The sequence below is a fragment of the Canis lupus genome, chromosome 21, assembly GCF_011100685.1.
Source record: "Canis lupus familiaris isolate Mischka breed German Shepherd chromosome 21, alternate assembly UU_Cfam_GSD_1.0, whole genome shotgun sequence".
NCBI classification, from domain to species: Eukaryota; Metazoa; Chordata; class Mammalia; order Carnivora; family Canidae; genus Canis; species Canis lupus.
Genome location: NC_049242.1, coordinates 32,358,689 through 32,386,061, shown reverse-complemented (window position 1 = coordinate 32,386,061; position 27,373 = coordinate 32,358,689). Strand labels below are relative to the sequence as shown.

The window sequence follows — 27,373 nt, the reverse complement described above, 5'->3', positions numbered from 1 at the left end:
GGAGGCCATGTGGGAAAAGGAGAGAAACCAGGTTTGGAAGGCCTTAAAATGTTGATCTGAAGAGTTTGGACATGGTGTTCTTTGCTAGCATATCATACCGCCTTACAGAAGGCCAGGCAGGGCCAGGGACACAGCTGCCATGGCAACCAGTGCTCCCTCCTGGGGAATCCCTCAGGGTCCAGAGCCAGATGTGATGTTCTCCTCCTGCCATTCCCTCAGTGTGTCTGCCTAAGACCGGAGCCCTTTATGCCTTCCACAACCAAGAGTATGTTAGTTGTGTTTCTTTTGGTTGCAAGTGATAGAAATCCAACTTACTCTTGGAACATCCAATCTGAGAGAAGGGCAGGAATGGAGCTGGGTTTCAGGAAAAACTAGAATTAGGAAACAACACTATCAGGCCTATGTCTTGTCACCCATCTCCGCTTGTCTCTTCATGCTGGCTTAGTCTTTGTCTATCCACAGTGTACCTTTATCTACGTGACAGAGAATATGAGTCTTGACTTTTATATCTTACAGCTTCAGCCACTAAAGAAGGACTAACTCAACTCTCTTGGTCCCAATCCAAAACTCCTAGGGGGGACCCATCAGCCTAGCTTGGATCAGGCATCCATTCCAGGGCCATGAGGGGAGGATTATGTAAGAACTGGTATCTTTCACAGGAGACATAAATGGAATGATGGTAGAGGGAAGCATTCAGAAGTTGGGGTGAGGGGGTGCTAAACAGACATCCCACAGTTTTGTCTGCTACAGTGATCAGAATTCTGGCACCCAGCATGGAGCCTGCCCATTGGAGACACAAGACATAGTTGGCTCTAGACGGTAGAACGTGAGAGACAATGGGAGGCTTTTAGTTCAAACTTAATAGGCCGAGGTCTCAGCCCCACCTGCACTCCTTGGCACTGTTCTGCTGGGCTTTATGGGTCTGGCCTTATCCTGGGCCTTTTAGTTTATCCTGGGCCATTTAGTTCGAGGACAGCAGCTTCCAGCTTCTGAGCTTCTGTTAAGATCACCTCTAGGCAAATGTTCAAGGTCAGGTTGGGCTAGATTGGAACTAGGGGCTACCCTCTGGGGCATATGTTTGAATATTATCATATTGCTCCAAGAGTTCCTGAGCCAACTTGCTGGGGCCCCCAGGCAAGGCATAAGGTAGGAGGGTGCCACCTGAGGCAAAGACCATCTGGGGTCCTTCAGGAGGGAGTTTGGGAAAAGCAGCTCCCTGACCTTTTTGTGTCCACAGGCCTGGATTACATCTTCAAGTTCAGAGTCTGACCTACAACTAGCAGAAAGGGAGAGTGAGGGGTGGGTCCTGCTAGAGACACTACAATTGGAGCAGTTGGTTTGGGCTAAAATGGCTAAGGGTAAGGTCAGGATTAATGCCTGACTCAGCTCATATCAGGGAGGTCCTGAAATATTAGGCAGCCTTCAACAGAGGCAGCAGCCTCTTCTCATTTCCCTGTCCTTGGCTCAGGGTCCAGCTGCTCCCTCAGCCAAAAAAAGGGGGTGGGGGGACTTTGGATACTTTTGCATATCCTTTCCCCCATCTCTCCTAGCATCAGGTTCTTAGGTAAATATCAAGGAACCTCCAGAAATAAGGAAGAAACGGGAGGTACAGCAAACCTCAGCCTTGGCTCTAGGCCAAGGGCCAGAGATTTCCATCCTGGGCAGATTCTCAGAAACCAGGACCTGGCAAAGGAGAGTCTGGAATTGGAAACTTGGAGACTATTTTATCAATTGGGAATTAGGCTCAGTGTGTTCATTAGGGAAAACGACTAAGCTGTTCTAACTAAGAGACCCCAAACTACAATGGCTTAAATAAGATGGAATTTTCTTTCTCTCTCTCACAACAGGTGATAAAAAGTCCAGATTGTGAGAGCTGCTCCACGAGGTCACTCAGGGACCCAGCTTGCTTCCATCTTGTTTTCCTGCAGTCCTTAGGGTGCTGTTCTTTTTGACATAGTCAAATCTGGGTGCCATACTCTAGCCTGTGGGAAAGGGAGAAAACAGAAAACTTCCTTATGAGCCAAAGAGGCAAAAGTAGGTTTAATCCCTCCTGCCTACAGATGAGAATAGTAGCTTGTCTACACCTACTTGCAAGGGAAGATGGGAAAAACAATTTCTGCTGAGCAGCCATGTGGCCCAGAGGGAGGGGAGAACTGAGGGACACTAAAGGGGTCTGCCTCACTCAGGGAGGAAGGGTTGCCTGAGATCTACAAGACGTGAAGTCAGAACTAAAATCAAGGTCCAGGCCTGAGCAGTCCCCACCAAGACTGAGAGGCCACAGGGCTGTATTATAGACTCTGAGGGTTTGAATTAGTAGCCTGTCCCCAGACTATGGCCCTCCCACCCAGGCCTTGGGTGGCTCATTCTGCTGGGCGTGGGCACATCTAGTTCATACTCTGGAGTGGGGGCCAGCTGCGACCTCCAGCTCTGATAGGATTCAAATATTTCTATGATTCACCATAAAGGGTGGCTTGAGTTAGAGCTCAAAGCCTAGCTTGGAAAAGCCCAGGCAGGTCCTGGGTAGCAATAGCCATGGAGGATTATGTGTTTCAGGAGCACTTTTTTTCTCCAACCTCGTATCATTTGATAGTTGGCAGGACCTCTCAGGCAGGCACTGGGTGAGAAGGAACCCCTTCGGCCTCTTTGATCTAGAGGCAGGGTTGGGACAGGAGGACCCAATTAGAGACTGGGGGAAACCAACCAGGAGTGTTCTCGGACCAGCGCCACCTACCTCAGCCCCAGCCTGTAGCATCCAGGACTGCTTCTGAGATGTGCGTGCTGTTGGGACATGCAGTCTTGCTCCAAGGGGACCACCTGCATGTGGGTGTGTTCACTCTGGTGAGCTTGTTGGGAAACAGTCTGTTCTCTGGGAGTGAGTCACAGTTCTCAGCCCCACGGGCCAATGGGTTGCAGTTCATGAAGCTCCTGAACCAGCACCAGCCTCAGAAGCATTGTGGGAACACACCTGGCCCCTGAGACCCAGGCCCGGATGGCTACAAATCTCCAGTCCTCAGTGGACAGGTGATCAGTAGGGTGGGAGAGGGTACAAATGACTCCTCATCATGAAGAATGAGGACTCAGATTGAGGTTCTGGAGCCACGGGTCAAACTAGGGTTTGGTTGCTGGAGTGTTTGTGGCCTCAGAGGGGCCTTTGGGCTCCAGAGGTTCATTTGGTAAGGGTCTCTGAAGGGTGGGTGGTGCGGAAGTAAAGCCATTTGGAGATTGGGAGAGTACCCTCTCCAGCCGTGCCTCACTCTAGCTGGCTGGGTTTGAGAAGCCTGCAAGCTCACCAGCATCTCCAAGGGCTTTGGCATCGCCCAGTTGTCAGAACAAGTTGGTTGGCTAGATAAATAAGAAACTATAGGGAGATATTTGAGTCAGGAAATTCTTTCAACTGGGGGTGGGGGTGGGGTGTGGGGAGCATGGTGGGGTGAGGAGGGCAAGAGCAAGTTCAGAGTCTCAGAGTTGGGTTAGACCCCAGAAGCCTTCTTGTCTGACCCATTTCCCTCCCAAAGCAGGGGCTGCAGGAGAAGATGCAAACACTTACAGCTTAATAGTTTTTCTTTTATCCCTGTCACACAAATAATTATACAAATAACTATGTAATTAACTAGATCATTGTGATAAGAGCTATGGAGGAAAAACACAGAGGGCTGTGCCAGGCTGTAACAGGGAGGTCTAAACCTAGTCTTGAGGGGAGAGGCCACCCTGAGAAAGGAAGTGACATTAAATCCCAGATCTTAGAGGTGAGCAAGAGGAGGTCCCCATGAAGAGGAGAGGGAGAACATTCCATGCAGAAGAAACTGTACATCTGCAGGCCCTGAGGCAGGTGCTGGTTCAGACAAGGTCAAGGGCAATCTGCTGCAGTGTGGGAGCAAGTGGTGGGTGTCAGTAACGGGAGATGCCGGAGATGCTTCGGGAAAGCCTGCGCATGTAGAGCCAAGGGACAGACAGAGACCAGGGGCTTTCTGCGGAGAGCAACAGGAAGCCATTACATGTTTGAGGATGGGTTGACAAAATCTGATTTGCATTTTAAAAATATCTCCTGGCTGCATCTGGAGTATGGAGGCTGGATTAGTGGGGCTCAGGGTGGATGCAGGGAGGCCAATAAGAAGCTCTTGAAGCAGTGTGCGAAAGATAAGGATCACTCAGACTAGGGCAGTGGCAGGGACTGTGTGATTGGAGAGAGTGCCAAAACTGACTCTGACTTATTTCCAAATTTTGTTAAATCACAGATGAATGAAAAGATTCTAAAAGTGTACAATAAAGAAAGGTAATACTTTCCCCTTAATTCCCACCTTCCCTTCTTCCCTGCTAAGGTCAACATACTGATAGCCTGAAGAGGGGCGGCCAGACACATCTCCTCCTTTTTGTCTACCAGAAAGAGGTTTTCTTTTAAATGGGGTGATATTACTTGCTACCACAACCTACTTTTCTCACTTAAGAATACATCACAGACATCCTTTGCAAGTCAGTAGCTTTAGCTCTAACTCATGTTTTAAGAGCTGCATGATACTCTACATGAGATTATACGATGATTTAGTCAACCATTGATTGATGGTGATATTCATATAGTTTCGTTTTCTGCCACCACAAACAATGCAGAAGTTACAGGGTTATCCTTACATACAGGTGATTTTTCCTGCATAGGATATATTCTCTGATGGAGGATTTCTGGGTCAAAAGGCACGTGCATTTTAAATTTTAATAGGGAGTGCCAGGTTACTTGCTCAGCAACAAATGAAATTACCCATTTCCTCAAATTTTTAGTAGACCTGACCATTTTACTCTTTAAAAATTTTTTGCCAACCTGATGAATTAAGGTAATGAAAACTAATTTTGCTTTAATTTGCATTTTCCCAGCCAATAATGAGGGAAAGCACTTTATTGGCCATTTAGAGTTCCTCCTCCCAGAATGGCCATTTTTCCATTTTTCTCTTGGGCATTTGTCTTTTCTCTTTACAATTTAAAGAAATTCTTTGTATATTCTTTGCACGTTTTCCCTTTCACTGTTACATATTTTGCAAATATTTTTCTGGCATATCATTTGTCTTTTTTCTTTGTTTATGGTATCCCTTGTCATTGAAATTTTAAAAATCAAATCAAGTATGTCTTTTCTTTTGTTACTATTGTAGGTCTCCACCAAATTTATTTAAATTACCCAAATCTATTCAATATTTCCCCCTAAAATTTTTAAGATTTTCATTGTTTCATTTTTACGTTAAGATCTCTAACTCACTTGGAGCATAATCTTTATATTTGCAGGGTAGGGATGCCTTTTGTTTCTTTCAGATGGTTACGGCAGCATCATTTTTTAAAAAGGTTTTATTTATTTATTCATGAGAGACACTGAGAGAGGGGCAGAGACATAGGCAGAGGGAGAAGCAGGCTCCCTAAGGGGAGGGAGCCTGACGCAGAACTGGATCCCAGGATCCCAGGATCCCAGGATCCCAATCTGAGCCAAAGGCAGATGCTCAACCACTGAGCCACCCAGGTGCCCCAGCACCATTTTTTAAGACAGATTTGTTGGTATATAATTCACATACCATAACATTCACCCATTCAACACAAGTCCACTCACAGATAGGTGCTTAAGCACAATCAACTTCAGATCATTTTCATCACCTCAAAAAGAAACCCCAAATCTTTAGCTGTCACCCCCTATAACTCCGAGTCCCTGGCACCCACTCATCTACTATCTTTATAGACTTGCTTATTCTTGGCATTTCATATGAATGGATTTTTGTGACTGCCTTCTTCCATTCAGCATGATATTTTCAAGGTTCCTCCATTTTGTGTCATATATCAATATTCATCCCTTTCTGTGGCTGAATAACCATTTGCCAGGAGATGAACATTTGTTTTTTTCCCCCCATGTTTGGTTATTATGAATAATGTGGCCATAAACACTGTACAAATTTTTGTATAGACCTATGTTTTCTCTTCTCTTGTCTATATACTTAGGAGTGGAATTGATGGGTCCTGTGGTGAGTCCGTGTTTAACTTTTGAGGAGATAGCGGGCTGTTTTCCAAAGTGGCTGCTCCATTTCATATTCCCACCCACAGTGTATAAGTTCTAATTTCTCCACATCCTCATCAACATTTGTAATTATCTGACTTTCTTTTTTATTTTAAGATTTTATTTATTTGAGATAGAGTGAGAGCATGAGTAGGGGTAAGGGGCAGAGGGGAGGGAGAAGCAGGCTTCTTGCTTGGCAGGGGCTCAATCCCAGAACCCTGAGATCAAGACTTGAGTGGAAGGCAGATGCTTAACTGACTGAGCCATCCAGGTGCCCCAGTATCTGACTTTCCTTTTTTTTTTTTTTTTAGTATCTGACTTTCTGATTCTAGCTTCCTAGTAGGTGTGAAGTGCTAGCTTACTGTGATTTGATGTATATTTTCAACAACGTTGAACAACTTTTCAGGTGCTTATTGGCTTATTTGTATATCTTCTTAGAGAAATGTCTATTTAGATGGTAGTCCCATTTGTTAATTTTTTTCTTTGATGAATTGAAATGCAACTTTTATTGTATGTTAAAGTCCTTTCTACATTTGGACCTATTTATCAGCTCTCTGTTCCCCTGATCTATTCCTTGGTTTTACACCCTACCGCTCAGATCACAGTGGCTTTGTAGTGTAATTTATTATCCAATAACACAAGTTTTCTCCAACTAGTCTTTCTTTTCATGTTTTCTTAACCAGCCTCAGATATTTATTTTTCAAATGTACTTCAAGCTGGAATTTTTTAAGTTCTAAAAAATGTTTTTTTTATTTGGGATTCTAAGAGAAATTGCATTAAATCTATATATTAACTTTGAAAGGATTCACTGTTTATGAGAAAAAGCCTGAAACCTGGCTCTCTTACTATATATTCAGATCTTGTTATATGTCCTTCAATATGGTTTCATGGCTTTCTTCAACAAAGAGCTTTAACTTTGTGATGGTGGTTCTTGTTTTAAAATTATTCCTGAATATTTTATAGTTTTGTAGGTATTGCAGATGATCTGTTTCTTCATTTAAAGTCCTTTCTAGGGCAGCTCGGGTGGCTCAGTGGGTTAGTGCTGCCTTCCGCCCAGGTTGTGATCCTGGAGACCCGGGATCGAGTCCCATGTCGGGCTCCTGGCATGGAGCCTGTTTCTCCCTCTGCCTGTGTCTCTCTGCCTCTCTCTGTGTGTGTCTCTTGCTTGCTCTGTGTCTCACATGAATGAATGAATGAATAAATAAATAAATAAAATCTTTAAAAAAATAAATAAAGTCCTCTACATTCTACATTTCTACTTCTATTTCTAATACCTCTTTGCATTTAGGGGGAAAATATATATTTCTGTTTACCTTGTATTAGCTACCTTCCCCATGATCTAATTAACCTACTAGCTTTTGAACTAGGTTTTATTGGATTTTCTCGATATATAATCACATTATTTATAAACAAGCATATTTTCATCCTTTTTTAAAACCAGGTACTTGTTCTTATTAATTCGTTTTCTTGTCTTATTGAATTAGTTAAAATTTCCAAAATATGTCGAACAATAGTGATGATAATGAGCATCCCACCTTATTCCCAATTTCTGGAAATATCTTCTGAATGTCATTGTTTATATATTTACTATTGGGTTTTGGTAAACAGTCTATCAAATTAAAGTAGTTTTCTTCTATTTCTGTTTTAATATATGATTAGAAATAATTGCTCAGTTTTACCAAGTGATTTTTTGCATCCGTTACTATACTTATATTTTATTCCCTTTATCTGTTGGTATAGTGACTTATATTGATAGATTTTCTGATGCTGAATGTTGTTTTCAGTATTAAAAAATAAACTCTCCCTTATATAGTGTATTATTCTTTTGATACTTTTCCCATATCCAGTTAGCTAACATCTTATATCGGATTTTGCATTTAAACTGCTCTGTGATTTTTCTTTCTTTTTAAATTCAATCTTTATAAGGTTTGGGAATTAAGAAAATGCTAGCTCATAAAACAAACTAGGAAGATTTCCAACTTTTTCTCTTGTCTGGAATAGTTTAAATAACATTAAAACTCATCTGTTTTTAAAGATGATATAAAGCTCACTTTCAGTATAGTCTGTGCCTTGTGATATTTTTATTTTATTTTTAATTATGGTGAAATGCACATAAAATAAAATTTATCAGCTCAACCATTTTTAAGTGTAGAGTTCAGTGATGTTAGGCACATTCACATTGTTGTGCAACCAATCTCCAGAATCATTTTGTCAAACTAAAACTCTACACCATTAAACAAAAACTCTCCTTTTTTCCCTCCCCCAGACCCTGGTAATAGTGGTTTTTGTCTTTATGAAACTGAGTGGTCTAGGTACTTCATATAAGCAGAATCATGCAGTATTTGTCTTTTTTGACTGGCTTATTCCACTTAGTGTATTGTCCTCATGGTTCATCCATGTTGTAGCAGGTGTCAGAATTTCCTTCCTTTTTAAGGTTGAATAATATCTCATTGTATATATATACATTTTGATTATTTATTCACCCATTGAAAGACACCTGAGTTGCTTCTACCTTTTGGCTTTTGTGAATAATGCTGCTATGAACATGGGTGTACAAATATCTCTTCAAAACCTTGTTTTCAGTTCTTTTGGGTATATGCCCAGAAGTGGAATTGCTGGATCATATGGTGTCTTGTGATATTTTAATGGCAGAATTTTCATTTCTTTTTAAATCTCTTCTGTTTATTGGCCTATTCAGAATTTCAACTTCTACACTCAATTTTATTAATTTTCTACTTTGCTTGGAAATCATCCACTTCCTGGTGGTTCACATGTATTTTCATAGGCTTACACATGTTATTGTTATAATTCTTTAATCTTTTCTGTACCTGTGATATCTCTTTTCTTTTTAAAAATTTTTATTCAGATTCCAGTTAACATACAGCATAATATTAGTTTCAGGTGTACTATGTAGTGATTCAACACTTCCATACAACAACAGGTGCTCACCACAATGAGAGCACTCCTTAATCCCCATCACCTGTTTCACCCATCCCTCCACCCGCCTCCCCTCTGGTGACCACCAGTTTGTTCTCTATAGTTAAGAGTCTGTTTCTTGGTTTGCCCCTCTCTCTTTTTTATTCTTGCCCTTTTGCTCCATTGTTTTGTTTCTTAAATCCCACATATGCATGAAATCATATGGTATTTGTCTTTCTCTGAATTATTTTGTTTAGCTTGATACTCTTTAGCTCCATCTACGTTGTTGCAAATGGCAAGATTTCATTCTTTTTTATGGCTCAATAATATTGTATATTTTTGTGTTTTATTTTTTTCCATCCAGGTTTGCCTATTTTGTGGGTCATTTCAAGGAACCAAGTTTGGGTTTTAATTTTCTTTTAATTATTTTTTTCCTATTATTAGTTTGTTTTCTATTTAATTTCTGGTTTTGACTTTATTAATATCCTTCTATGTTGTTTTGGCTTAGTTTGTTCTCTTTCTGATTTCTTAGATTAAATACCAAGTTCATTTGCTTTAGTCCTTTGTTTGTTTAATATTAAAAGCATTTAAGGCTATATTTTTTCCTCTAATTACTGCTGTGTCCCATAAGTTCTGTATGGCACTCTATGTTCTCTTTTTCATTACTAGATGATTTGCAATTTCAGTTCTGATCTTATTTTTGATCCACTAGTAATTTTAAGAGAGTATTTCTTCATTTCCAAGCAGCTCATGGTTGGGGCCTGGAAGTTAGCTTTGTTTGACATTAACATTGCTATTCTCTGCTTGCATGTGCTTGGGATATCTTTGCCCATTGGCTTTCTTTTCACTCTCATCACCTGGTTTGGGTGTATATTTGCAAACAGCATTTGGCTGTGTTTTATTTTTGAACTTACTCTGACAATCTCGTTTTTATAAAAATTTATTTATTTATTTATTTATTTATTTATTTATTTATTTATTCATGAGAGACACACAGAGAGAAGCAGTGACATAGGCAGAGGGAGAAGCAGGCTCCTTGCAGGGGCTCAGTCACAGACCCCAGGATCACGCCCTGAGCTGAAGGCAGAGACGCTCAACCACTGAGCCATCCAACCACTGAGCCACCCAGACATCCCGACAATCTGTTCTTTGATTAGGGGAATGCGGTCTCTTCACAGTTAGTGTAATAACTTGACATACTTAGCTTTACTTCTTTTCTTTTTACCATTTTTTGTTGTTGTTGTTGGCTCGATTGAAATTCTGGTATTAAGAACAGAATGGCTGGTTTACTGAAACAAGATGAAGAAAGACTTTGGAAGAAATATCAAGAGTTTAATTCAGATTTTAAAATTTAAGATGCCTTTAAGGCATCCAAGTGGAGATATCAAGAGGGCATTTGGAAATACTGGAGTGGAACTCAAAGGAGAGATCCTGAGTGAAGGTCACACACACCAGCAGCCATGGATGGTGCCCCACAGAAAAGTGTTCTAAGACAGCCTAGGACCCAGTCCTGAGGAATGCCAACAGCTAAAGATTGGCTGAAAGAGGAGAGCTGGCAATAGCTAAGACAAAAGGGGACATCCACTGGGGGATGAGGAAACTCAGACAGCATGTTAGTCTAGGGAAAAATCATGTTCAAGAAGGAAGGAATTAAACGCATTATTAAATGCTGGGAGGTCGGGTCAAGTGAGGCCTGAAAATAATCCCTTCATGACATAAAGTCACTGGTGACCTTGGCAAGCCTTGTGGGGACCAGATAGGAGTGAACCCAGAGATAGTGGGAGGTAAGGAGTTCAGATAAGAAAAGGGAACGGATAGCAAAGTATCTCAAAAATGATGTATATAATCCAGGGACTTTGTTCACATGTTTTAGATGAGACACTAGAGTTTATTTGCCTGCTGTGGTGAAAGGCCCAGGAGAAAGGGGAGAGCGAAGGGGACAGGAAGAGCCAACAGAACACCCTGACAGGTGGTAGTGGGTAGGCTGGGGCCCATGCTGAGGAATAAGGCGCAGATAGGAGGAAGGCCATATTTGCTACTGCTTCAGAAGGGAAGGTGCATGTGTCCAGGTGTGTATTGCAGATGTTGACAAAGAAGGTACGAACACAGACCAGAGGCAGGAAGGGGAGGGCCTTCCTGTCTGATACCTTCTCTCATCTGAGTCAGGTAGGAGGTGACATCATCTGCTGAAACTAGAATGGGACAGGAGGACCAGATGGTTGGGGAGATGGAAAGGAGAGGAAATAGAAGCATGGGAGAGCAAGCATGGCCTCATGAGGCCCTCTAGGCAGGGAGGGGCAGTGGAAGCAAAGCCTTTGATCTGCCTGATATAGGACCCTTTGCATCTCCTGCAGAGCTGCACTGCCACCAGGGAAAGCTGGCAGTGGGTGCTGCTCCCCTACCATTGTTGCTCATTCTTGCTCACACAGCCTTTCCCTTCATGCCCATCATGTAGCTAAAACAGGCTGGAACATAGAAGCCATACAAATACCAAGTATCAGGTCTCATACGTTTATAATAATTTGCCCCAAATTCTGATCTTCTGACTCTCCTCTTCAGGACCCTCCTTTCCAGAAAGTTGTAAGACCTTCCGAGAATGCTTACATGTCCACCCTGGGCACCATTAGATTTTGAATCATGGATGAAGTCACTTTCTCCCTAACAATTCCAGCTTTGGGAGGTGGGGTTGATGGGCATGAGGTATAGATGCCTCCCACATAATTACAGCTGCTGTCTGATGCTCCTGCCATCTTGTCATCCACTCTGCGCATGTGCTGCTACCAAGGCCACCAAGCTGCTGACTCTAGCTGTGCTCATCTTTTTTGAGCCAGTGTGAAGATACCTCCTGCTTCTAGTGACCAGCTGTTTCAGAGGGGGATCCCATAGCAAAGCCATATGTCCTGAGTGACTCTTGTACCACTGCTTTCCGCTTCCTAAGACACTGCTTGGGAGTGGGTCAGGCCCACTTAGCACTGGGCCTGGAACTACTGCCCCACCAAACTCCAGGCCTTGTGGTCCAGTCTGGTCCTCTCATGAGGACCTCCTCCCGGGAACTTCACTCTCTCTCTCCTCCAACATGGTCCCTGTTAGGAACCTGAGTCTTTATCGTAGGTCTGTCAGAGTTCAGTGTCTTTCACCTGGGCTTGGGGCCCATATACATTCTAGGCTACTGTTTCAGTATCCCTGACCACTCCGTGATGGTTAAGCTCTCTGAACTCTTTGTCCCTATGAAAACTTGGAGAATGGTCTCCTAAGAGCTCACCAGATCCTTGTTTGAAGGGGCAGTGGTGGGGGTACAGGGGTGGCTAAGGGACCTCTCAGGCTGGCCTTTCTGAGTGTGAACTCTGGCCAAGCAGAGATTCTCAATCACAGGGCCATGCTAGTCCACATGGTGCCTTTGCACAGATTAGAAAAATGTGCTTTCTCTGAGTGGGTGTGATCTACACCAGGCACATGGCTTAGAAAGCAGAGAGAGGGCAGTATTGCAGCCCTCTCCTGCCCCCTTGGCTAGATGCCTTAGTATAGGGAAAGCTGGCACTAACATGGGCAGTGGCCTAGCTACACAGAGAACTAAACAGATCCAAATATTGGGCCGACAGAGGAAGCATGTTCCTGGGTTCTGATCCTGAGATCCTGAAGGGCAAGCGGGGTGGGGTGGGGGGAGTGGGAAGGGAAGATGCCCAAGTGTCTCTCCTTCTGAGGCACCATTCTTGTATCTGAAGTTCTGGAAGGCAGAGTTCCTGGCCCGCCTCTGCAGCTCCCATCTTCTCCAGTGAGCCAGAGTAGACTCTTGACACCATATTTCTCCTTCCACTCCAGGGGAGAGTTTAAACACTCGTGTCCCCCAGGCCTCAACTAAATAATCCACACACACCCTCAGGAACCCAGGCTTCACACAGAGACACCCATTTAGAAGAACACAGAAAAGTTGTTTCCTTAGAGGATTTTGAGAAGTGGGCAAGGACTTCCTAAGCAGAGGGATGCCATGAGAGGAGTCCTGCAGGAACCTGCCTGCAGGGTATGTTTAGTGACAGTAAAGCAATCCAGAGGAAGGGGCAGGAGGGTAAAGGTAGTTGCTGGAGATCAATAAAGATCAGTTGAAACAAGGGGTAGTGGTGGTGTCACAAAGGTTTCTTCAGATTGTGTGAAGGACCTGAAATGATAGGATAAGTAGTTAGAGTTTTGTCGCAAGGACAATGGAGAGCCATGGAAGATTTTTGAGAATGGGAGTGGCAGGGTCAGATCCTGACAACAGGAAGATGTGTCCAGCGGCTTGTGCATGTTGGTGAGAATGAGGATTTGCCATCCCTGGGTGTGACACGGTTACATTCAATGCTAGTGGGAGATTGCGAGTAACGGATTTAGACGATCATTCTGAAGAGCACCTCTACACTCTCCTTTTCTTCACCAAATTGAGTATGATTCAGTCATTTCACAAACTTTTCCAGATACTGTGTGGGTCTGAGTGCAAGCACTGAGGAGGAGGGTAGGGAGAATCAGGATGAGCCTCCCCTTCCCACGACCTCCCCTCCCAGCCTTCTCTCCACCCCTCAGTCAGAATGTGTTTTGATAAGTGGTGGCTTGGGGACAGCATAAGGGTGACAAACTGAGCCCCCCCCACCAATTAAATTTTTTAAAAAGCTGCTATGGAAGGAGCGAATATTAGTTTCCTGATTTATAAAGCCAAATGGATTAAGCTCATTCATTGCCTGAGGAAACAAAAAGGAAATCTTCAATACCTCTGTGCACATTGAGAACAGGAACAATACTGGTCTTTAGAAAGCAGAAACCTAATTTGGGGGAATCAATTACCCTCTGTGTCCCTGCCTCTGTGGGCTCTCATACTCGCTCGCTCTCAATAGAGATTTCCTGGGAGGTAAAACGTGAAGTTGGTCAACCACAGACACACCCTCGGCTCAGCCTCGCAGACGGGAGGGGAGAACTAGGCAAAGGGCGGGTGGAGTTGGGTGGGGGCGTGCCTGGGTGGCAGGCACCTGTGGAAATAGGGATAGAGGTAGGGGTGGGGAGGGCTGTGGGATAAAAGCAGGGGTGGAGTGAGTTGGGGTGGGAGGCTGAACCGAGATGCGTCAAGGAAGGGGACCATGGCAACCTGAGGTTTTAAAGAGGGGGTGGGCTGGGGGGGCGCGGTGGTGGCCGGAGGGGCGGGGTGGGGGGGAAGGACAGCCCGAACTGCAGAAACACCACCCACCACTTCCTGATCGCACGTTTCTGTGTTCTGCGCGTGCCCCCGTGTCTTGACTGTGCAGCGGACAATGCTGGGGCAGTTACGCAAACAGGAAGGGCAGGGGCGCCCGCCGCAGCAGCCACGGGGCCACGTTCACGAAGTCACGCGCAGCAGCACTCAGGACCCCACGGTCCCCGCGCTGGGTGTCAAACCCCGGCCCGCAGCACCCCGTCCCCGCCCCCCGCATGCGGTCACGCGCGCACGCACACACGCCCGCACTGCTCACACGCACTCTGGCTGTGCTTTTGTGTTTTGTCAGAATTAATGAGAAAAGTTCCCGTGCCCTGCGGGTAATTAGTGTCCTTGGAGTTAAATAAGCTAATGGCGGGCACCTCTGGCCCAGGCAATTATGTTTGTGTATTGAATAATTGATTCAAAGGGGGGAAGGGCCGCTAATCAGATCTGAGCATAATGAATTGATTTAATTAACAGGGGAACTGAGGGGCCCTGGGAAACGCAGGCTGCACTCGGCAGAGGCCAGCGCGGCCCGCGCGGACGGAGAACCGCGCGCGGCGGCTCCGGCGGCTCCGGCGGCTCCCGCGGCTCCGGCTCCGGCTCCCGCGACCCCGCGGCGGACGGACGCGCCCCCGCCCCCCCCCCCCCCAGCGCTCCCTGCCCGCGGGGCTCAGCTGCCCGCGCCGCTCCGCCCGCTCCCGCCCCCGCCCCCGGCCCCGGCCCCGGCCCCGGCCGGAGCGCGGAGCCCGGAGCCCGGAGCCCGCGCGGGGCCGGCGGGAGCGGCGCAGGCCGGCGGGCGGCGGCGGAGTCCGAGCCGCGCGCCCCTCCGCGTCCTCGGCCGGTGCGGGGCTGGCGCCTCCGGGGAGCCATGGTGCTGGAGCAGGAGGACGGTAGGTGCAGCGGCGCGGGCGGGCCGCGGCCGTTCCCCGGAAGCGCGGCGCCTGGGGGGGGGGGGGGGGAGCCAGGCTGCGCCGCAGGGCCGGTCGGCGGCGCGGGAAGTCCCCGGGCGGCCGCGAGCCCGCCGGCCCCGCACGCCCCGGCCGGGAACTTTCTCTCCGGTCCCGCCGTCCCGCAGACCCCCGGGCCCGTCTGCGACCCGCGCCGCGGCTTCCCGCAGTGCCCGCAGCCCCCGGCTTCCCGGCCCCCGCCGCCCCCGCTGCGGACCGGCTCCCCCAGGGGGGTCCCCAGGGCACCTGCAGGCAAACCGGCCCGGCCCCGGGGGCCCTCGGATCGGGAACTTCGTAGCTGCGGGGTGGGTGACATTGCTTCACCCCTGGAAGGTTCCCCCAGCCGAGCGCGTCGGGAGGTGCCCTGCGGGCTAGGGTCGGGCGGCGCTCAGGATACCAGGGGCGGGTTTACCTTGAAGCTGATGAAGTTTAAGCTTCATAGTCCTTCCGTGGTCACTTTGTGTTAGCAGCCGTGTATTCCTTTTCTCAAGAAGAGCACCCCCCCCCCAGCCCCTATATTGCATGAGTAAGCTTGACTCCCCCAAAAAATCTGAATCCACCCCTGAGTCCAACTCACAGCTTTCCCATGTAACTACCAAGGCTTGGAGAACATACAGCCAGGCTGCCCCATGGGACCATCCCCAGGGGACGGCAGTTCCTTAGCGCCTGGGGGATGAAGCCCTGGTGCTGGAGGCTGGGAGAATTTGAGGCTGGGAGGCAGCTGCTGGTGTACAGGGAAGGGCCCGGCTGCCTGACCTTTCTCTCTGGCCCCGCTGGTCCCTTGTCCCAGCCTACCATCTCCCACTGTGGTCATCAGCTGTCCTGGTTTGCCCAGAACCATCCCGTTTTAGCACAGAAAGCCCTGCCTCCTGGGAAACCCCTGAGTGCTGGGACAAACCAAGACAGTTGGTCAGCCTACATCCACAACCTTCTCAGAGCTGTTGTGCAGGGGGTGGATTGGCCTTCATCAGGAGGGTGGGAGAGACTTGCTTTCTGGGGTGCAGATTTGGCCTTGGCCTCCACCAGGTCTAACAGTGCAGCTTCCTAGAAGGGCTTCCAGAAACCAAAGGAGGAAAGTTTGTCAACTGTGTACTTCTCCACTCTAGCTGATTGCCAATTCCTGTGTTTAGGCTGCCTTTGTGTTGTTAGTAGGGGGCAGGGCAGGACATCTGAACTTGGCCAGCAGACATCCGGATTGCACTGCAAAATCTGTAGGGTCACTCTGTCCTTTCAGCTGTGGCTGCCACAGGGAAGGGGCCCTTGTCAGTCCAAATACCTCTTGAGTGTCACCTGTGAAGCCAGCTTGTAACCCCATCTTGGAGACAGCTGTACTGTGTTGGAAGCAGGGCCCTCAGGCTGAGGCACATCTGACAGCCACCACTGTTCTGGAATATCTGGTCTGCCTGGGCCCTGGGGCAGAGAGTCTCCTTCCCCTACACACACCTCCCAAACCCAGTGCAAGAACCCTTCATCAGGACTTTCCTGCCAGGTGCAGCGACAAACTGCTAGGACCTGCCCAGAACTTTGAAAGGCAGCTGGTAGCACCTCCTTTCTCCTCACCATGACCTGGGGGCTGATCAGCTGGTCTCCCTCTGCTGTCCCCAGAGGCATTTCAAGGACATTCTGGGGCACTCTTGGCAATGTTGACTTGAGGGTACGTGCATGCTCATTGCCCATGAACTGTGTTGGGTGCAAACTACCTCTCCTAGCCCCAGGGGATCCTGGACCTGGAGGCAGCTTGGGTGGGGGCCCCAGGCACAGGACTTACCTGCCTGCCCAGCAATTCCCCATGAGCTGAGAGGGTGGATGCTGGATGGGATGCTGAATGCTTGTGTCTAGCTCTGTCCACCTGGCAGGCCCCTTCCAAGCTAAGAGCTCAAGTCACTTAAACGTTTCAAGGCTTGCTGTGTAGCTCTGTCAAGTGGAAGGCCTCTGTGGAGGCCTTTTTCCAGATCACTGTGGGAGCTCAGTGCTCACAACTGGGGGTACAGAGAGCTGCCTATGAACACAAGCAGCCCTTCACACACAGCTGTGATCTGCTGACATACACTACCTGGTTCTTTAGCCCACGGCTCAGCACCCCAGGCCTACTCCAGTCCCTGAAGTGGGGCACAGGGTCCCTGACTCCCTAGAGGGATGCCAGTTGGGTGGCTGCTAATTGGTATCTTGGAGACTGGGGGGAGCTGCTGTAGGGACAGAGCCCCAAGCCCGACACATGAAGAAGAGAGTGGACAAGTGCCTTCAGCTAGTCAAGTCCCAGTTTGTGGGTCAGGGCCAGAGCCTTGAAAGAGAGGAGAAGCCGCCCTGGAACTGGAGAGTAAAGCCACAGGCCTTGTTGAGCGAATGCCTTCCGGGAGCACAGAGGCATCTACAGCAAGAAGCTACCCCTTGCCAGCCTGTCAGCCGATTGCCTGTGACATTGTCTGGCCCCCCAGCTCAGGCTGGGGTGAGGGGTTGGTACCAAACGTGCCAATGGCAACAGTGTCAAAGCCTCCCTCAGACCCTCGGGGTATAGTCTGGCTGCAGTGGCAGGGGAGAGATCAAGCTCGCAGTCCTGAGGGACAGTGAGGCTGAGCAAAATGATATATTTAACATCAAATATACTCAAGGACTATTAGGATTAAGTATTCAAGATGAAGGGGAAAGCGAAACCCTCTGAGCTGCGGATGAGGCATCTCATTAGAAGCAGCCTCTCTTCTGTTTTCTTAAAGCCTGACTTCCCCGCTTAGGCTAGAGGAAGATGGGCTGCAGCCCCACTCCCCCATTCCTACTCCTGTCAGGCACCCTGCATTGGGGCCTCCCGGGGCTTACCGGGCACAGCCTGGCCTCCAGGTCTCATTTATACTCAGTAAGTTCCCCCCATCGTTGGATGCCATGGTTTACAAGGCACATTCACGTACACTAGCTCATCTGATCCCTGCAGGAACCTTGGACAGCCGGTGCCCCACTTCACAAACAGGGAACTGAGGCCCAGCCAAAGTGATTTGCTAAGGTCCACCATTAGTCATAGGCAGAGATGGGATGAAATCCCAACTTGCTGGTCATTGCCTTATCCTTGCTTGGGTCTAGTCCTCAGAAGTGTCTGCCAGGGATGAACCTCTGACACATCTATTTGAAGCCTTCCTTGGCCTATAGAAAATCCGTTAATATTTCCATCCCCTCTTGGAACTTGTGACTGTCAAGAGAGAAAAAAACAAACTCTTGGTATTTTAGAGTGGCCTTCCTAGAGTACGCAGCCTGAGCATTAGCCCCAAGGCTCTTGGGGAGAATTGGGGTTCCAGAGGAGGGGAGATGGACGCTGTCTCCCCTTAACTCCTGAGTTACAGGGCAAGAATTTCCAACTCGGTAATATCAGCAGAGCTTTAGGGTAGTACAGGCGGTAACGCCAGTGCCTTAGAATAATACGTGCTCAATAAATAGTTTTGGAATGAGAAAAACCTTCAAGGCCATGCTGTGCTTCTCAGAGAGAAGCTGAGACAGCATCCGGCTCCCTGTGGAATTAGGATGCTCTCGGGGAGGAGGGGGCTGCTAGGGTGAGGGTTGTGCTGGAAGACTCGAGTGGGAGAGTTGGTACCCTGCAGAGGGTTAACTTTGCCAAACAGTCCGGGAAGCAACCAGGAGCCTCCGGCAGAACAGGTAGGAAGGGAGGGTCCGAGATCAGAGAAAGATCGCCGAGGTGGGAAGGGGGGTCAGGAACCAAGGCTGAGGGCGTGGCAGTGGAAGACGACGGTGGTCCAGCGGACAAGTATCTGGGGTGAGGACCCGGGGTGCTCCGCGGAGCCCCGCGCCGAGCAGGGGCCGGGCGACCTCCAGGTGGCGCTGCGGAGCCGGGCAGCCGCGCGTCTCCACTCCCCATTAACCCGGGAGGGAGGGGGCCTGGGGAAATGTGTGCATTTATTCAGTAGCAGGAGTGCAAACCTCATACATTGAGGGAGAAAGGCAGCGGGAGACGGCCGCCGAGATTCCCCATCTCTTTGAATATAATTTTAGATTGAGATTCAGATTAAATCCGAGGGGAAAACACTTTATGAGGCTGAAAGCTGTGTCGTTGCCAGAGCCAGGGTTATGAGCTATCAAATGCAATTACATTAAGACAGATTATACTGGGCAAATTGAGCCATTTAGAAGGTGAGAATCAAAGAAACGGCTCTGATCCTCTCTTCCCCCTTCTCTCTCCCTCTCCCTCTCCCTCTCTCTCTCTCTCTCTAAATTGCAGTTCGTAGTTCCTTGCAATTCTGAGGCACAAAAGTAGGTGAGACTGCTTTTGTATCTGCGAAGTGCTTCGCTCCTGAATGTAATTCTAGCTGAGTGCAATCTAGGTTAAGAGCCGGACAAGCGGGTAATTAGAGCCCGCTCGCTGCCCGAGGAGCGGCCGCCCCGCCGAAGCGCGCCCGGAGTCGGCGCCCTTCTCCCCGGCCGAGCCGAGCTGCGGCTGGACACGGAGCGCCCGAGATGATGGTGCTGGACAAGGAGGACGGTAGGTGGCGGGCGGGGGGCCGACGCCCCGCACCCCGTCGCCCTCCGCCGCGGCGCACGGAGCACTCGCCGGGAGCGGCGCACACACGCGGGGCCGTGCCGGTGCCGGGCCTGGGGGGCGGGGGCGCGGGGAGGGTGTGAGCCGGCGGCGGGCGGAGCGCGGGCCGGTGCAGGCTGCGGCCCCTCGGACCTGGGCGCAGCGGCGCTCCGGGCAGCGCGGCGGCTCGTGTCGCCGCAGCCATCTCCCTCGCGCCGGCCCGGGACCCGGAGGAGCCAGGAGCGCCGAGCAAACCGGGGGCTTCGGGAGACCCGCACGCCCGAGCCCGCAGCCAGCGGGCGCGCGGGAAGCCCGTGCTCGCCCCGGGGTGCCCGGGGAGCGGGCCGAGGGCAAGGCCGCCGGCCCCTCGAGGAGACAGACGCCACCCGCCCCCCCTGCTGGCCCGCCGTCTCCCCGTCCCCGGAGCGCGCAGGCGGGAGTTTGGCCTCGAGGAAGAAAGTGTCCCGCCGCCGGCCAGGGGCGCGCTGGCTCGCGTAGGAGAGGCCCTGGAGAGTGGCGTGGAGCTGCCGTGGTCCAGAGCTCCGTGCGCCCCAGAGGTCAGAGCAGGGGGCCCCGTGGTCGCTGCAGGCCTCTAGCAGGTGGTTCTGACTGCGGGCGCCCTGCAGCAAGTGTCCTGGTATGTTTAGGAGAGGTTGGGGCAACCCAGCCCACGTGAGGGTAAAGCCAAGTGGGTGCCCGGTGGTGACCCAAACGCAGCCCAGAGGGGACAAACCATAGCAGTAGCAGCTCCCTGGCTGGCCCGGCCCTCCTGCCCTGTAGGTGAGGGTGGCCTGGTGTGTTCGTGTTGTAGGGAGATGAGGGTGTAATTGCTGGGACCCATACTGTCCCCGGATTTCTCCTGGTAAGGAACTATGAAGGTGGGTTTGCAGTGTGCCACCAGGAATCCTCTTAGATTGACTGTGGTGGCCGTTCTCTGACCTTCTACTAGTGAGTCTGCCCTCAGCCTGTGCCCTCTGCCCAGTGGGTCAGTCATGTTACTGACATGGGCAGGTGGTGAAATTTTAAGTTAAATGACTCACTCAAGGTCACACAGGTTGTGGGCTTCACTGCTGCCACGTGCTGATGCTCCTAGGCTCCCCGCCACCTGTGAGACCTCTGTCAGGGAGGCGCATTTAAAGTGTCTGGCCTGGGGGGTGGCATGTGGCCGGTAAGCCCACGAAGGCTATTTCTCAGCGTGTATGTAGTAAGAGAGGAAAGGGAGAACTAAGTGCTTCTGGGCGAAAGAATGCTTTTGCCAGGGGCTGGCTGGGGTGCGACCACCATCTCTAGTATGCTCTTATCTCTTCAGGGCCCCCCAGGATCTGTATGTGGGCTGTCAGAGGACTAGGCTTCTGCAGGTCTCTATAGAATGACAAGGAGAAGGACCCGGTCAGGCCAAACCAGGAGGCAGGAGGCATTTTGTCACAAGTTCCCCAGGTTCTCTCAGACCAGTCACGCACAGAGCTAGGCTTCATGCTGTCTCTCTTGGTAAAATGAGGGACTTGCAGAAGCCAGTGCAGAGGGTGCTTCCTTGGTGTGTGGAGGTACTCTCCTGACCGGGAACCCGTGGAACTCAGGGTATGTCTGCAGCCCCACGGCATTATATGGCATCCTTGGCTTCCCCAGGCCCAAGCCAGAAATGGGGAAACCCAGGCCCTATACACGGGAGGCCTCGGGCGGGGAGATTGGTCTCATGCAACAAGATGACCCCACCACCACTCACCTAGACAGTACTCTGTGCAGGCACCCCAGAGTTCCTTTGAGCTCTGTTATACTCAAGATTTTCCAATGCAGATGAGCCCCGAATAGGAATAGGTATCTGGAGGTCATTTTAGCCTCCAGTCTCCTGCCTCCAGACTGCAGTACATCGCAGCCACCCTCGGCATATGTGTTTCCCCTAGTCCCCACCAGATCTGTAGAGAAGAGCTCATGCTGCCCCTCGGACCCCCTACTCTGTTCAGTCTAATAATATGGTGCACCCTACAGTTCATACCACTGGGCTCTGGGGCCCCTAACAGCACCAGGCAGGTAGACAGCTGGGGCCCAGAGGACCCATTTGATTCTTGCCCTGCCTAGCCCAGCTATGTCCTCCAAAGCATTCTTTTGGCTCATAAATCTACCCTCCCTGCTCCCCATTAGAATCTCGCCTCCCCTAATTCCAGGAAGCCCTAAAGGTGGCCCCTTCAATTGGGGAAGAGAGAAAGGCTCTGGATCCACTCACCTGTCCCTCGGAGCCTGCTGCCTAATTTCTTCCTGGCACTTATGGCATTTCAGCAGGTGGCCATCTAGGTTAGGTGGCAGCCTGGCCCCCAGGGCCCCCAAGAAGCATGTCCCTCAGGGATGCAGCACTGCACCCTTTGTCTGGCTGCAGCAGGGACTCGGGGCTCTTATTAACCACCCCCAATGCCTTTTCTCCACCTGACAGCATCTTGTCGGAAGAGGCCGGGGCTCCTCTGGTTGAAGTCAGGTCTGCCAGCTGCCGAGGACCAAAGCTCTTGCTCTGCTGGGCTGCAGGGCTTTCATGTTGCACTTCTGAAAGATAATAAAATATCAATCGCTTTGCCGTAGCAACGGGTTTAAGAGACTTTCTGAAGTATTGAATCGTCAGAAAAAAAAAATTTTTTTTTTTTTTTTTTTTTTTTTGCTTTTAAGCACAGTGCATTATTAATAAAGTAATCCATTAGGTCGAGCAGTGAAGGGCCACCACAGAGAGGAAAGATCTGTTTTGCAAATGGTTAAACTTCTGGTTTTAAGATTAATTGCTTTCATTTGGACGCTTGCTCTTGGCCTAGCCATCTCCACTTTACTGGAACTCAGGGTCCGGGCTTTCTAAATGCCGTCGGGCCTGCCTGTCAGCAAAGGAAGCCCTGCTCCAACTTTCCCAGAGAAATAGCCCTTCTTTCCCTGGCACCTGTGCCTGAGCGAGCACTAGGCCATGGGCCTTCTCAGAAGGCCTGCAGTCTCAGGGGAGCAAAGAGAGCTACTGCCGTGAGCCCTGAGAGCTGGATTAGTCCTCAGGCCTTTGGAGAAGAGGCCCTCGAGTAGAGGCAGACAGCAGAGGGTCCAAGCAGCTCCAAGAACAGTGAGAGACTTGGGCTGCAGGGGACTGGGCAAGAAAAGATGTTGAGGGCCCCTCTTGGGGGTGCTGGAGTGCCCCAGGGACATGCTGGAGAAGGTAAGTTGCCTCTGCAAAGGCCCCGTAGGAAAACTGGGGTGACCTCAGGAAACAGCAGGCAGGTTGTAGAACTAAACACCGACATGATTCTTAGAGCATTTTTAATAAGTAAAATTGCCTAAGGAGAGTGGAGCTGGACTGACGAGGGCCAGACAGTGAGTCTTCAATTGTTAATGACCGCTACGAGTGTGGCCTCCACAGTGGACCTGGTTGATCTGTCAGGGCGGGCTCTTGGCTATTCTTGGGTACGGACCAGCTTTTGCTCAGCCATCAGCAGGACCTCCTGGGCTATCCCATCATGCCCTGGACTGCAAAGAGTCCTGGGGGTCTCTCCTAGCACAGTGTGGCCGGGACCTTCCTGGCCCCAGAGATGGAGGCAGGGACTGGGCCCTGATGCTTTTCCATGCCAGAGACCCCAGCGGGTCTGCAGGAAGTCAGAGCGCAGGAGGCACTGCTGCCTGCTGAGGACTCGTACAAGCCTTGTGAGGTGGGAAGGGTGGGGGGCCAGGTCTGACACTTGCCTGAGGCCTAGAAGAGGATGGTCTCCATCTGTAGCTGCCATGCCAGCCCCAGCAGCAGATACCTCCTCATTGCTGGAAACAAGGCTTCACGAATCTTGAGCAGCATGTACAGCTGCTTACCCTTCCTGCCCTGGTTCAGCCAGGCAGAGAGCCTATAAAGATGGGTCTCCCTCACCCCCTCCCAGAGCCTTGGGTAAAGAAGCAGGTGTGCCTGTCTGTTCCCTGCTCTTCCGTTCATTTGCCCACACAGAACACTAACGGGGGTGGCGGGGGGGGGGGGGGGGGGGGGGGGACAGGGAAACAACATAAATTGGTCTGTCGTCCAGAATCCATGTCTCGCTAATGTACCCAGATTAACTCAACTGTAAATTGTCTCCTTGGATGGCAGTGTCTTGCTAAAAGTTTCCCATATGATTCATGATTTGGATTGCTTTTAACGGCTATTGGCTAAGCAAGCCGGTGACTGTACAAGGTGATGCAATTGGCATTAGTGAGGGGAGGCACGGGAGCGTGTAATGCAGTCAATACTGCATTAACTACTGATGCCCAATTACAGGGAGTGGGAGAGAGCCTTTCAGGAGCATTAGGACTGGGGGAAGCTGAGATCACTGGCCGCTGCTCGCCTAAAAGCTTCACCCTTTGCGTGCCGAGGCTTGGCGCTGACGTGGCCACTCACTTGGCCTCTGTGGCTGCCTTTCTCTCTTACTGTCTTTCTCTTTCGGAACATGTCCCATAAAGATGCTTTTAGCACATGGAAACGTGTGTTTTCCTAGAGCTGGGGCCTGCCTTTCATCCCTCAGAGAGTCGATTCCCCACCCCAGCCAGTGTCCCACAGTCAGACCCGGTGGCTGCCCCACCCACTTCCATTTGAGGAACCTCCCAGCAGGCCCCATTTGTGAACAGGACCAAGAGGAGATCTATTTTGGTCTCTCTCCCTTGGAACAGATGGATGATTGCCAGCGAGCGTTGGCGGCCGCCCCTCTGTGGTCATGGGCAGAGGAACATGAGGCCTGGCCGAGGCGCAGTGGGCTGCGGGTATACCGCTGACAAAATTGGGAAGTGGCCATGGTTGGATGGGGCCAGGCCCTTCTCTGAGCAGAAGACAGAGCTGGGGAGCCTACTGGGGGCATGCCCAAGCTATGCTGGGGTCTTTAGTAAGTGTGGGCCCCCTCTAGAGCTGCATCCATGCAGGGGGCAGAGCTGCCCCCAAGTAGCCAGCGGGCCAAGGCTGTTGTTCAGATCCACCTCCAGGGACCAGAGGAACCCTGATCAGGAGTGCTAGGAGATTGGAAAGGAGTTAGAGAAAAGGGCGTTGGTACCATAGCATGCCAGGTACAATGTGCTGGCTGCTACCTCCACGATCCATCAGGTCCAATGCCTCCACTATGGTTTTGTGCTCCATGCCCACCATTGAGGTCACTCTGCCCTTATACCGTCTCATCTCTACCATGAGAACCACCACCCCTGACTGGTTGGGCGGCTAGTGAGGATTAAATGAGAAAATGTCCATACACTTGATCAGCCAGGAGCCTCATGCCTGTGCAGGGTGACATCGTTCTCCACACAATGACAGTATGATCAAATAATCTGGTGCCCAGTCTGGTGCCTGTTTACTACCTTGTTCACTCACTCTCCCTCTTCCAGTTTATCTGTCATGACCACTGATCACTGAAGTTCAGGAAGCAGGCTGACTTCACTCCTTACCACTGTCCAGATCCCCAAGGCAGGTAGCTTCATAGAAGAGGCCTCCAGGACCACTCTCTGCAAGCCCTTCCATCTCTAGGGGCACAATCAAGGCTGAAAGTGGGCAGGAGAGTTGGCCAGGGTTATATAGGGAACCCAGAGCTTCGGCTTCTGAGTTCTGTGCCCAGCTTCGTGCCCTCTGACCCCTGCCTCCAGGCCTGAGGAGGCTGAGTGGTAGAAAAGTCTGAGCATCCAGTTGTGGCCCTAGCCAGCCTACCGACAGCGCGCAGGACAGGCTTCTGTCCTCAAACGTAAGTCCTCCTGGCAGGTGCTGACGGGCACTAACCTGACCTCGGTTTTCATGGACGAGAGCAGCCCCGGAGGTACATGTGGCGTGAAGCCCATCCTGCCCGCCCACCCTGCCCGTAGTGGAAGGACACTGAGGCATGGTGGGCATCCTCCCACCCTCAGGCTTAACCGTTCATGGCGCTGTTAGACTGAGTTTTCCTGGCAGGTCTGCCCTTGGGATGGGGCTACCCCAGTGGAGTCAACTTGTATTGGCCTACAAGAGCTGATTTCGCACATCTCTTCCCAAATCCGAGCTCAGTGGCATCGCATTGGTAGCTGGAAATCAGCCATGGTGGGAATATTAACACCATGGAAATTGGCAAACACTACAAATAAGGGCTTATTTTCAGATAAATGCCAATTGTTAAGCATTTGTCAGCACACAAACGGATTGCATTCATCTGGGTCTCTGGACCCACCTCTTCCTGTTCTGCCACCATGGTTCACCCCCATCCCACCTGGCATCTTTCTCCTGGTTCTCACTACAGCCAGGGACCCCGCCTGTGCTATGCCAGCGTTGTGCCTGAGACCTGCTGCCACGCTCGCTGTGCCGTGCAGGTCTAACACGGCCACCCCGCTTTGGTGTTCCAGGTAGACCCCGGCATTTGCCACTGTGCTCTCGTTCCTGCTGCGCCCCTTGCCTGGCAAGCCCTCTCCCCTGCAGTTGGCCTTGCGGGAGAGTACGGTGACCAAAGCCTCTTATGGACCCTTCCAGGCCACGCTCAGAGCCACGATCCACCCTACCTAGCAACAAGCTGGTCTCTTGCTGGAGCGTAATCATTTTGTGTTTTATCTAAGGCAGGAGTCCATGGTGGCTGACACAACTTGGGGCAAGTTCAAAGCAGGTGGTGTGAGAGGAGTGAGCAGGCTGGTCCAGGCTGCAGAGGCAGATCCCCCAGAGTGCAGGCGTGCTGGTCAGATTGGGTCACTAGCTCCTACCTCCTGCCTCTTCCCCACTGAGCCTTCTTGACTGGCCTACTGTCTTCACATACGGCCTGCCGGCATGATTCAGGACACACGGGTGCTAGTCCCAGCTGACTGCTCTGGGACTCCAGACAACTCACTGCGCCTCAGTTTTCACATCTCTGCGATGGGAGCAATACCTAAGGGGCACCTAATGTCTGTGTACACGCTTGATAAACCAGGAAGCCTCATGCCTCTGTGGGGTGACCTTGTTCCTGCACAGATACAGTGTGATCTCTTTGGCTTTAGCCTCTCACTCTTTAGGGCTCATATAAACACACTTGCTATCGTTTCACTGAACCCTTAAAAGTGCGGCATCATGCTCTGCACGTGTATCAGTAAATTACTGCTGCATAACCAACCACCCCCAAACTCAGAGGCTCCAAACAACAAGCATCCGTTTAGCTCTTGAATCTGTAGGTCAGTGATTTAGGCTGGGCTTAGCTGAGACATTTCTTGCGTCTCAACTGGACTCTTGTGCGTGGCAGACGGCTGACCTACTGGATGCTGCGGTACCAGCATCCCCCATGATCCAGCAAGCTCTTCCAGCCTGTTCTCAGAGTAGAGACAGGTCAGGAGGGCGAGTAGAAGTACACAAGGTTTCCTGAGGCCTGGGTTTGGCTCTGGGAGGTTTTTGCCTCTGCCACATTCTGTCGGCCAAAAGAAATCACAGGGCCAGCCCAAGTTCTGGAGGGTAGGGGCTGGGGGTGGTGGTCAGATTGTGGTCCTGCAGGGAGGAAGGAGGTGGAAAGTCACATGGCAAAGGGCGTGCATACATACCAGCAGGAGGGGTAGAGAATTGGGGCCATTTCTGTACTCATTCCACCAAAGCATCTCCCACGTATGATCTCATTGAATACTCTGAACCACCCTAGGAAAAAGCTACCCGTATTATCCTCATTTCACAGATGAGAAAACTGCTATACAAAGAGGCTGTGTAATTGGTCGCAGGTCCCACACTTGCAAGTGCCAGGGTTCAGGCCATCTCACTGCAGAGTGTGTTCTCTGAGCCAGGCGTCTCTGCCCCCTCCCTGTTCCAGCTGGCGGACTGGGAGGTGGGGGAGACGGATGCTCAGGGAGGGTTCAAG

At 50.5% G+C, this 27,373-nt stretch overlaps 1 protein-coding gene and 1 long non-coding RNA gene across 6 annotated transcripts in view; one reads left to right on the top strand and one right to left on the bottom strand.

Annotated features, from left to right (window-relative positions):
- The window catches only part of LOC106560205, a 52,090-nt gene extending 35,978 nt beyond the window's left edge, over positions 1-16,112 (bottom strand). Inside the window, exon 1 of the long non-coding RNA XR_005375725.1 lies at positions 15,495-16,112. This is a non-coding gene — a long non-coding RNA (uncharacterized LOC106560205). The remainder of the gene's footprint in view (positions 1-15,494) is intronic.
- Positions 2,895-27,373, top strand: part of LMO1 (LIM domain only 1) — a 52,332-nt gene continuing 27,853 nt past the window's right edge. The window contains exons 1-2 of one of the 5 annotated variants that reach the window (XM_038568968.1): positions 14,919-15,025; positions 19,299-19,559. In XM_038568968.1, coding sequence (XP_038424896.1) covers positions 19,535-19,559 — 25 coding nt within the window. In that variant the 5' untranslated portion in view covers positions 14,919-15,025; positions 19,299-19,534. Of the gene's footprint in view, positions 3,022-13,989; positions 14,051-14,915; positions 15,026-19,258; positions 19,560-27,373 lie in introns of those variants that run through there. The other 4 variants (XM_038568973.1, XM_038568971.1, XM_038568970.1 and 1 more) reach the window with 4 other exon arrangements.